General features: G+C 41.2%; 1 protein-coding gene across 1 annotated transcript; it reads right to left on the reverse strand.

The window, feature by feature from the left end:
* Nucleotides 1-2,517: 2,517 nt before the first annotated feature.
* SMIM43 (small integral membrane protein 43) lies at nt 2,518-2,703 on the reverse strand. The gene has a single exon (XM_070757656.1). The coding sequence runs from the start codon at nt 2,701-2,703 to the stop codon at nt 2,518-2,520; it is 186 nt and encodes a 61-aa protein (XP_070613757.1).
* Between the last annotated feature and the right edge of the window lie 9,614 nt (nt 2,704-12,317).

Below are 12,317 nucleotides of genomic sequence, written 5' to 3' on the forward strand. Positions count from 1 at the left end.
AGCCAGCCTGGGGGGCTTCCCAGCACCCCCCCGAACCTGGGTTGGGGGTTCGGGGGGGTGCTGGGAAGCCCCCCAGGCTGGCTGCGACCTTTTAAAACAGACGTGCCGCTTCCCAGCTGACTCCCGAAGCCAAACGCGGAAGTGGTTTTTTTTTTAATTAATTTTTTTTAAAAAATCGCGATATAGCGTTTCGCGAAGATCGAGATCGCGAAACTCGAGGGATCACTGTATTTCAATAAAGAAGATTCCAACAACATTTGGTATATGAATTTCTCAATCTTGGCAGCTTCCAGAGATGTGATGTCAAAATCCCAGAATATTCCAGCCAGCTAGCTTCCTTACATTCTACAGACTAGGACAGTGATGGCGAATCTTTTTTGGTTCGGGTGCAAAAAGGATGCAAGTGCATACGATAGTGTGCGTGTGCATGCCCACACTCATAATGCAATGCTCTCCCTCCCACATACACACAAACCCCCTGCTGCCACCACTACATCCCGCATATGCATAGGCCTCAATGAAGCCTCCGGACTTCCAGTAGGCCCACTTGGCTGTTTTTCACCATCCGCAGGCTTCAGGAGGCTTTCCTAAACCCTTGGGATGGTGAAAAAAGGCTGAAAAGAAGACCAAAAATCAGCTAGTTGGGGCGCACATGCATGCTGGAGCTGACACAGGGCACCGATTAGGTCCCACAGAGTGGGCCTTCTCCGGGTCCCGTCAACTAAACAATGTCGGTTGGCGGGCCCCAGGGGAAGAGCCTTCTCTGTGGCGGCACCGGCCCTCTGGAACCAACTCCCCCCGGAGATTAGAACTGCCCCTACTCTTCCTGCCTTCCGTAAACTCCTTAAAACCCACCTTTGCCGTCAGGCATGGGGGAACTGAAACATCTTCCCCTGGGCATGTTTAATTTATATATGGTATGCTTGTGTGTATGTCTGTTAGTATATGGGGTCTTTTTTAAATCTTTGATATTTTAAATTGTCAGATTATTTATGATTTGTTTCCACGTGTTGTAAGCCGCCCCGAGTCTTCGGAGAGGGGCGGCATACAAATCTAAGTAATAAATAAATAAATAAATAAATAAAATGTCTCGCATGCTCTCCAGATATGGTTCATGTGCCACTAGTGGTACATGTGCCATAGGTTCGCCATCACTGGACTAAGAAGAAATAGAAGGCTTGAGATAGCATGTAAAAAAGTCACATGGATGATACAGAATATGAATTGCTAGGCTGTGCAAAAACCCAATGCCTTTGAGATAAGATAACAAGAATTCCTTGATAAATGGAACACTTATTCAAGGCAATCATTAAAACCAAGTCTATTACATGTAGAGATTGTTCTGGTTTCTGGTAGAAGTTTAGTAATGAATTACAAATAACTCTCATTTAATGCATCATTTCATGAATAAAGCAACTCCGTTTATTTCACCGCTCTCCTGTATTTTCAACACATTCCAGACATCACTCAGTCCGTTATCTCTCTCTTAGCTGCATTTCTCACATTCTTTTTCCTGCGTCACTTAGACAAGATTTATTTCCTAACTACATAGCTTTAAAAAAAGACAGCAGCACTGACTAAATACAATACAAAATACTTGACTTACTTTAGCGTGTCGAAAAACACCTCCATATTTCTTTTTAGCAACGTTGAAACTCCACCTTTCTTCTCCATCAGCCCGCTGACGTGCCAAATACCTCACTACAATATTTAACCCATTCCTCTCCTTAATATCTTCTTCCAGACCTTTGCTCTCTACGTTTCTGAATCCTTCTGAATTTAGGATTAACCCAGTGCGCGTCTGATTCTCCCTCACTAGATCCTGAACTCATAGCCCCATCCTGTGGCTGGCCTCCCACCTGTTCTACTACCTGTAACCCCGGGCGCCCCACTACCTCATAAACACTATCTGAATCTGAATCCTCAATATCTTCATCATCCTCCAACTGATCAAGAGTATGTACAACAGAGATAACAGTTGTTTTTACTGTTGGTAGCACTGTGCTATCATATACATCTACAGTTAAGTGAGATTCTCACAATAAGAGGGATGGTGCAATGTAGTCACATAGGGCAGTGTTTCCCAACCTTGGCAACTTGGAGATATCTGGACTTCAACTCCCAGAATTCCCCAGCCAGCATTCGCTGGCTGGGGAATTGTGGGAGTTGAAGTCCAGATATCTCCAAGTTGCCATGGTTGGGAAACACTGACATAGGACACTTCTCATTAAACTAACTGAATCACATTTGCACCTAAGAAATTTAGGTGAAGGAGAGACAGATTTGTGCACTGAGGCACCAGGCTAGAAATCAGGAGACTGTAAGTTTGAGTTTCACCTTAGGTACAAAGACACCTGGGTGATCTTGGGCCAGTCACTTTCTCTCAGTTCTAGGAAGCAGTCAAGGCCAAACCACTTCCACAAACTTTATTCGACCTACCCAGAGACGCACCTGTGGCTACTCCGCAGAAGCAGCGGGCAACACTTCGCCTTTCGGTCCAGGTGGGGGCGCCTCGCCTCACAAGGTTTGCTCGCGGCAGAAGCCCCAGGGCTCCCTCAAAGAAGGGCGGCCGGGTTGGAGGGCGCCGGCGCTGGCGACGGAATTTTTCAGCTGCTTAATGACCCCGAAGAGGAGTAGGACGAGCAGGAAGAGCAGAAGGAAGAAAAGCGCGAGGTAGAGGAGCAGGTTGAATTGCCACTCCATGGCGCCGGGCGTGAGGCCATCCCTCACGGACTGCCCCACTGTTCCAGGGAAGGGGCGAAAGCGGGGCGTTCAGCCGCCCCCGACAACTCTTCGCGGTCCCCGTCTCTCTCTCTCTCCCTCCACTCCTTTCTCCGCCTAGGTTTGGGAGCCAAACGAAGGAGACGCGGGAAGGACCTCCCAGAAGGCGAGAACAACAACAGCAAACAAACCCGTTCGTCTCCGTCAAGGGCTGGAAGCTCGCACGAGTTATTTGCACTCGCGGGTGCCGCCAAAAAAGGAACACGCGCGCGCGCACGCCGCGCTTGAACGCATTCGCTTAGCAAAGTCGGGATGCAACAGGTGAACGTTCCGCCTCTTCGGTTCTCCGTAGCCTGGTTGGGGGTGGGGGGAGCCGGGAAGGGGAGAGAGACGTCGGAGGAGGCAGAAAATCCACATTAAAATGGCAGCATCCCGGGCGAGAGAGTCCGGCAAGACGGCGGCCGCCGCTTTTGAGGAACCTAAATTACCCGTGTGTGTGTGCATGTGTTTGTGGAGCAAACAAATGAGAAGAAAAGGGCGGCATTGTAGGGGCAACGGACCGAGTCCCGTCACGTTCTGCGGAGGGAATGGACTCCAATCAACACCGTCCCAATGGGCGCTGGGGACATCTGGAGGGCATCAAATCGGGAGCCTCTGCTAAAGCAAGCCGCAGAGGGAGAGCGGGCTTTTCTGAGGGAAAGCGAGGCTGCCTAGATCAGTGTTTCCCAACCGTGGCAACTTGAAGATATTTGGACTTCAACTCCCAGAATTCCCCAGCCAGCGAATGCTGGCTGGGGAATTCTGGGAGTTGAAGTCCAAATATCTTCAAGTTGCCACGGTTGGGAAACACTGGCCTAGATAAACAGGCAACTGCTGTCCTTTCAGAAAGCGGTGAAGGGTTTTTTTGTTTGTTTGGGGGGGGGGGGTTGCTATTCAGGCTAAAAGAAATTACATTTCTAACAGGCTCCAGCAGCCCCATCACCCCATGCACTGTTTTGTACTACAAGGAGTTCTTGACTTACCATCACAATTAAGCCCAACTTTTCTCTTGTTAAATGAGACATTAGTGGAGTTTTGCCCCATTTTACGACTTTGCTTGCCACAGTTGTTAAGTGTATCATTGCTGTTCATAAGTTAGTAACCCCATTTGTTAAGTGAATCTGGCTTTCCCATGGTCTGGCTTTCTTTCTTTCTTTCTTTCTTTCTTCCTTCCTTCCTTCCTTCCTTCCTTCCTTCCTGCCTTCCTTCCTGCCTTCCTTCTTTCCTTCCTTCCTTCCTTCCTTGCTTTCTTATTTCATTTCATTTCATTTTATTCGACTTCTATGCCGCCCAATCCCAAAGGACTCAGGGCGGCTTACAACAATGTAAAAAATACAAAGTACAATAATAAAGACATCAAATATAAATATTAAAACGATAAACCCGGGTTATAAAACCCACAACTCAATCAACACACAGACATACCATTCAATGCAATTTGGCCATGACAAATGTTTGTCGGATGGATCACCAAAGGGCTCGCATGACCTTGGAACACAACGACGGTCATAAAGCTGATCCAGTTGCCAAGCATCTCAATTTCGATCACATGATCATGGGGATGCTGGAAAGGTGGTAACTGAAAAACAAGTGTAAGCTTTCAGTGCCATTGTAACATTGAACAGTCACGAAATGAACTGTGGTAAGTCAAGGACTATCTGTAGTATTAGGTATGTTCACCTTGAGTTTATCTATAAAGTAATAAAAGGGGAATAAAAATGTAATAAATAAAATCCACTATAAGCTTCTTGTTCCAGCTGCCTTTGTTTTTTTTTGGCTTGTGCCCACTAATAGAGAAATCCATTGAATGGCGTATGCGTACTGCACAGCCATAGATGAGTAAAACAACAAAGAGGAAGTCTTTATATTTTCCTATCCATACCACATGCTATGAAGGATAGAAGATAATTATTTATTACTTATTATTAGATTTATAAGCTATCTTCCTTTGCACAACTCAAGGTAGTTTTCCAGTTCTCAGTCTCCTATTTTTCTCCAACAACAATCCTGAAAGGTGGATTTGGCCAAAGCACAGTGAGCAGCCAAAAGTTTTTTGGCTGGTGTTCATGATGAGGAAGGACTAGTAGTCCCTGTTTTCTTGTCCATCGCCTTAACCACATTATGAAATTCAGATGTTGTGATTCATTTGTCTTACAGTAATGCTAAAGATTAAATTCTGTGTATTGCTTTCATTGAATTGGTTCTGCTCCCCTGATTCTAAACCCATTTGCTTAATTATAAGCACTATGTTATAGGAAAGTATGCACAATACGGTGCCAATAATAAAATGGATATTTATATTTGGGTACATATCAACTGCACCTGATTATGCCATCTTTATAAAAGTAAAAAATAAAGTAATTTTTTGTGCTGTGAAAAATAACAATCCTAGCATGTTTAGAGTTCCACCCTCCATCATTTGCTGCACTTTTGACTAACTTGGCTTTCAAAATCTGAGTTTATTTGATACCACTGGAAAAACAATCTGGACTCAAAAAAGACTCATTTCTTTCAGTTCAGACATCTGTTAACTTCTAGTTCACTCTTTCTGCATACAAATTATCTTTCAGTGATTGAAGAAAGTCAAAACAACTACCCTCTATTATTCCACAAGGTGCTGTAATAGCAAGATCATTCCAATCACATAGTGCATGGGCAGTGAGGCCAGCTGGCAGGAGTTTGTGAAATTATGAATATAATGGTGTCTGTTTACATAGCATTTTTTCCCTAGAATTAACGTACAGGTGTTAATTCAAAGAGCTTGCAAATCAAAGATTGTCAATAGGAAGATCAGCAAAGGAAATGAGGAAAACATAATGCAACACTTCAGTTAAACAATAGGTGCCATAACAGTTACAGTAGATTATTTATTCTAGAAATTAATCCATAATGCTTTAAACAGCCACTTTTGTACAAAATTTAGTGGAAAACTGCTTACATAAAGGGGTGGGTGGGTTGGCTATGTAAAGACAATAATAATAAAGACAGCTTTCGGGTGTTGGAGCCATAATAAATTTATTTCTCTTTAACATATGATGATTTAATTATAAGACTAGGAAACTGACTATAGAAAGATGGAACATAGCCAGATTTTTGAGTTTGGCTATGTTGTGTTTGTGTTCAAAATTCCCATATTCAGCTGGAGTAACTTGATGCTTATAACCTCTTAATGAGATGTTTTGATAACATACAGTATGTCGGTAAATTTTAAATGGTATCTTAATCTTGATTTCATTTATTTTACATTGTTCCTGTTATCAATTGTGCAGTTCTCCCTGCACATCAGTGACATTTTCATAAGCAGTTCTATCTAAACACAATTCAGCATACTGTATAAGTGAAAGCATCTGCATATTTTACATTTTATGAAATGCAAATGAAAAAGTTACTGCATTCCAATTTTTAATCAATTCATACAAAATTTCTGAGATTGCATTCACATTTAAACAGTGAAATCTTGCACATTTCCACCAATAACAAACAGTCCTATGGATTCTATTTAGCAATCCTACAAATTATCTTATTTTGCACAATAAATCATTCAGAAACTCTAGTTTTCCAGTGACAAAACAGATTTAAAAAGCCATTCCTTCTGTAGGAATAAAGTTTCCAAGAGTATGGAGTCTGCAGCCTTTGTCCTGATATGAGATGGTTGGCGAGCAACTGAGCCTTTGTAAAGCTGTTATCAGTCTCTCCTCTGGGTTCAGGGATTCACCCATTTTTCCATTGATAATGTCATAATGGTCACAGTAGTTTGTTTTGCTGTGTTCTTTTCCTTTGCTAGGAAAAGTACATGAATTTCAAATGTAAGAATATTACAACATTAAATTAATTGTCTGCTACATTACCACAACTTACACTGTAGTGCAGTGGTTCTCAACCTTTCTAATTGCCGCAACCCCTTAATACAGTTCCTCATGTTGTGGTGACCCCAACCATAAGTCTAGCGCCAATTCTCCCAACAGAGCTTTAAGATGATCGGCAGGAAGGTGAGAGGGACATTCCCACTGTAAATGCCTGATTGGTCGGGTTTTAAAAATATGTTCCAAGGCACCAGAATAGAAGCTTTAGTTCCTAACAACATGTGAAATTTGTCTTTTCCCATGGTTTTAGGTGACCCTTGTGAAACAGTAATTTGAACCCCAAAGGGGTCCCCACCCCCAGGTTGAGAACCACTGCTGTAGTTTGTACCTTATGGGAGTAGTGTGTGGGCTGCCTTGAGACACTAAAAGGTAAGACTGTCAAATTTAATAATAATAATAATAATTTATTAGATTTGTATGCCGCCCCTCTCTGAAGACTTGTCATCTAGCTCACAAGCTGCCTGTCTTGTTGTCCGTTAGATCAGTGATTTTCAACCTTTTTTGAGCCGCGGCACATTTTTTACATTTACAAAATCCTGGGGCACACCACCAACCAAAATGACACCCTAAGACACTCTCCTCTCTTTTTCCATCCCTGTCTCCTCCCCACCCTTGTGTGTGTGTGTGTGTGTATACACACTCTTGAACCATTTCCAAAAACAGGTGAGGGCTGGGGGTTTTTCTCTCTTATTCTTTGGGTGCTTTTTATCATATGCTTTAAATCAAGAGTCCCTTCTCTCTCTCTTTTGTTTCTCTCTATTTCCTCTCATTCTCTGTCTCAATCATTTTCTCATTTCTCTTTTTTTTCTCCCCTTTTTGCTCATTTCTCTCGCTCTCCCTTCCTCTCCTTTTCTCTCTCTCTTGCTTTCTTTCTCACTCTTGCTTTCTCTTTCTCTCTTTTCTTTCTCTCTTGCTTTCTCTCTCTCTTTCTCTCTCTCTCTCTTGCTTTCTTTCTCTCTCTTTCTCACTCTCACAGCAAAAAGTTGCGAGACCGGAACCTGAGCTTCCTTCTTCGCGGCACACCTGACCATGTCTCGCGGCACACGGGTTGAAAAACACTGCATTAGATTATAGACATGATCATCAAGGGATTGATTGTTGGATTGGACAGATATCCCATCTGGCTGGAATTTTGGTATCAGGTAATGACAATCTAATTTGTTTACATGGAACTTGTACATAAAAACTTGCACATAAAAACTGCCCTTAAAAAAGTCATTTAAAAAGGGCAGGAGGTATTGAACAGAATAACTTTAATTCAGTTATCATCTTTTGCGAGGGGTGGCTTACAAATCTAATAAATTATTATTATTAATTATTATTAACTAAGTTCATATTTTGTTTTAAAAATGTATGGTTCTTTACTCATTGCACTGATTTGCATCTTCAGGCCTATGAGAATGGCCAAGAATTTGCCAATGTTTCTAAAAACTATTTTCAGCCATACTGTCTGGCACAGGAGTAAATCTAAAAGTTTATTTCTAATTTTACTCTGTCAACTGTATTCTTACAATAGTGTTAAAATTTAAATAATCACTGCATGTTTTTTTAAGTTGAATGTTGTCGTTCCATTTGATTGCTGAGCCTGTTATTTAGAATGTTATATGTAACTCTCAATCTTGAGACAACCAAAGGAAATTTACTTGATTTGCTTAAAGCTGCTTCTCTTTCAACAACTTGAAGTGTGGCTTCTTGATTACACCAAAACCAAAATGAAATTATTTTATGTGAAGTTGGAAAAAAATGTTCTGCAGGCAATCAAGCAAAAGTGCTTGCTGATGCTGAAATCATTTATTATGGAGACCTTTCTCATCCTGTCTCTGATGGAACAGAAACTAACTACAGTATTTAGATAAATGAGAACTAAATTAGTCCCAGGCTTTCAGTAGAGCCAGGCTTGTTATTGGAGAGAAAGGCAAGTGCTTCAGGAAGCAAATATCATAGCAGTCCACATCTGTGGCCTTCAGCCCAGGTGCAGAGGTGGCCAATTCTGGAGAACTAGCAGTAGAAATTTTGAGTAGTTTAGAGAGAACTGGTAAATACCATCTCTGACTGGTCCCACCCTTATCTATTCTTTGCCTCCCTTCCTTCCAGCTGATTGGGAGAAATGGAAATTTTACAGTAACCATCCCCAGGAGCAGGGTGGGAATAAAGATTTTATAGTCTTTTCCCCCTGTCATGCCCACCGAGTCACACCCACCAAGCCATGCCCACAGAACCATTAGTTTTAAAAAATGTGAATCCCACCACTGCCCAGATGGTCACATTTTCTGGATTGGATGACAACATTGTACATCTCATTCAGTCCTAAAACTCCTAAATTAACTATGTAATTAGTTTACCAAGTCTCTAGAAGACATATTGTGTTTTCCCGAAAATAAGACCCCGTCTTATATTTTTTTGAACCCTTTGGCCTTATTGCCATGCACTCAAAAGCCCGATTGGGCTTATTATTAAGGAGATGTGTTATTTTTGGGGAAACAGGGTAGCAGCTTCAATTGTCAGTCCAGATTGTTGTTTTGAATCTGACAGGTGTGCACCACTTCATCTTCTGCAGAAGGCAGAAAAACATTTGTCTGTTGCTAAGTCAACAAGTTATTATTCCTTACATTGCCCTGAAAAGCCAGGTGTTCACTAGGAGGTTGGTAGTGTAAATTAAATTAAAAAGAATAAATATCATTTTCAGTCCTGCATTTTATTTCATAGCAATCACCCTATCTTATTTATTTATTTATTGCATTTACATTGCCGCCTATTTGCCCATGGTAACTCAAGGCAGCATATAAAATAAAAGATCACATTTAAAATAATAAATAATATTATTATTATAATAAAATAATAAATAATAAAATAAAATAATAAAAAGTTATTTATTTATTTATTTATTTTTTTAAAGAATCAAATAAATTAATACAGTACAATATAACAAAATCACCTCCCACCTGGTGATAAATCACACGAGCCATTTAATGGGCTCCATCCCCCTCTGGGTTCCCAGACCCACTAGCAGAACTTGGTCTTAGTGCCTTCCGGAGGAGTATTAAAGTAGGGGCCAGGCTAATTCCTGTGGGAATGATATTCCAGAGAGAGGTAGCCATCACGGAGAAGGCCCTTCTTCTGAATCCCATTATATGTTCTGTATCTCGCTTGGGGATGGGACCACAACATTCCCTGCCTCCCTGCTCTGATGGGTCGGTTGATGTGACCTTACAAGGTAAATGTGATCTTCCTTAATTTATCCTTCAGTTCCACTTCCCACGCCCCCTGGAGTTAAAGTAATTCATCACCACATGTTCTATAAAGGAATTCCATAACAAGGTACCTTTTAATCTAGTTTCTAAATTTCTTTCTTAGCAACTTCACTGGATGGATTCCTTCACTGGGCATTTAGAGAAAGGTAGAATAACCTCTCTACTTTCTCAATACAGTGGAACCCCGACATAAGAGCTGCTCTACTTAAGAGCAACTCGAGATAAGAGCTGGGAGGGGAGAGATATTTTTGTTCTACTTACAAGCCCAAATTCGAGATACAAGCGCCAAGGAGCTGTCTCCTGAAGCCAAACGCTAACTTCCGCGTTCGGCTTCAGGAGACAGCTGCGAAGCGGCGCGCGTGTTTTAAAAGGTTGCAGCCGGCCTGGGGGGCTCGGGGGGGTGCTTGCAGCTTTCTTTCTTGCTCTTTTTCTTTCTCTCTTTTACCTTCCCTTCCTCTATTTCTTCTTTTCTTTCTCCTTCCCACCTTCTTCCCTCCCTCCCTCCCTTCACTCATTCCTCTCTTACTCTCCCCTTTCATAAGTTTCCTTGCTTCCTTCCTCTGTTCCTGTCCCTTCCCCCTTTCTTTCTTTCTTTCTTTCTTTCTTGCTCTTTTTCTTTCTCTCTTTTACCTTCCCTTCCTCTATTTCTTCTTTTCTTTCTCCTTCCCACCTTCTTCCCTCCCTCCCTCCCTTCACTCATTCCTCTCTTACTCTCCCCTTTCATAAGTTTCCTTGCTTCCTTCCTCTGTTCCTGTCCCTTCCCTCTTTCCTTCCTTCCTTCCCACCCTCCGTCCATTCATTCACCCATTCCTCTCTTGATCGCTTAAAGCCGGTCCCTGATGCAAAAAGGGTTGGGGACCTCTGTCCTACAGGATTGGGTGGCAGAGAAGTTGAACATATGTAAATTTAAAAGTTTAAGAAAGTTTACAAGTTAAGTGAAAGAAACTTCATTATTCATTTATATGTACATGTACATTTCTTCATTAAAAACATGTCTTTCTGCATAATTTAGACTAACTTTGTGAGTTTTTTGAGGGCTGGAACCAATTAAAATTATTTACATTAATTCCTATGGGGAAAAGTCGTTCGAGATAAGAGCTGCTCGACTTAAGAGCCCAGGTCCGGAACGAATTAAACTCGTATCTCGAGGTACCACTGTATTATGCATAATTTCATATACCTCAAGCAACTCTCAATCCAATTGTTTTTTTCCCCCTAATCCTTTTTGGTTCTCAACTTTTTACTTCCCTCTGTTTATGAAACTGTTTAGTTTTATTTTAAAAATTGTAAACTTGAGGCAAGACTCTTTTCTGTTTGTAGAAATTTTGGATTCATTTTTTTAAAAGAAACTGGTTTCTAAGACAATAGGCTATGTGCGTATATGACTTGTGAACTACCATAACTCACTGCATCTGGGGATTCTATGAGAAACAAGCAATTATGGTTTAAAAGGTCCAGACTTAGTAATACGCATATAGAATTTATTTATTTGTTTATTTATTTATTAGATTTCTATGCCGCCCTTCTCAAACAACTTAGGGTGGCTGAGAATATCTATTCTATATTCTGTCAAGCCTTTTCAAGAAATTCTATACTTAGTTTTCAACTTCATCCTTCTGAGGTGGATAATATTATTTATATGTGATTTGACACTAATTGCTATGAGAAAACAGTTGAAGAAATGCAGTAGCAAGAAAATGGACAGAAAATGAATTACTGTATGTCATAATGATTAATTTTAAAGTAAACTATTAAAGTAAAGTAAGACTGTATTTATTTGCTATATTTATTAACTCCCTCAATTTTATGACTTTGAATAATGTAAAACAAATTCAAGGACAGTGTGAAAATATTAAGTCCCTATGCAACGTAACACAAAATATGCAAATAAATGAAAATATTTACTACCAATGAGATGTTGGAAGTTGAATTCAGGGCTTACTCTACGAGCAGGCAGAAATGTCAGATTTTGCTTTCTGGGGAAATGTAGATTAAATTCTTTGTTTTAATCCCTTTAACCTTTGGCTTCTTGTGAAATTTGCAGTTGGCAATCCTTGTGTTGTGAACAGGCTGTAGTCTGCAGTGCTTTCTCCCTCTGAATGGAGCTGTCTTGGTGTGCAGTGCTCTGTAGCGACGTTTTGAGGGCAGGAGTTGAAACAGTTTGTGTCCAGGATGCGAGAGGTCAGTAAATATTTTCCCCGCCCTCTTTTTGACTCCTGCAGTATACAGGTCCTCAATGGAAGGCAGGTTGGCAGCAATTGTTTTTTCTGCAGTTCTCATTATCCTCTGAAGTCTGTGTCGGTCCTGTTGGGTTGCAGCACCAAACCAGACAGTTATAGAGGTGCAGATGACAGACTCAACGAATCCTCTGTAGAACTGTATCAGCAGCTCCTTGGGCAGTTTGAGCTTCCTGAGCTGACGCAGAAAGAACATTCTTTGTTGT

Source organism: Erythrolamprus reginae, chromosome 7, assembly GCF_031021105.1.
Source record: "Erythrolamprus reginae isolate rEryReg1 chromosome 7, rEryReg1.hap1, whole genome shotgun sequence".
Taxonomy (NCBI): Eukaryota; Metazoa; Chordata; class Lepidosauria; order Squamata; family Dipsadidae; genus Erythrolamprus; species Erythrolamprus reginae.

Coding starts and splice junctions, on each gene's coding strand:
- SMIM43 (XM_070757656.1), bottom strand. CDS start 2,703: ATGGAGTGGCAATTCAACCTGCTCCTCTACCTCGCGCTTTTCTTCCTT.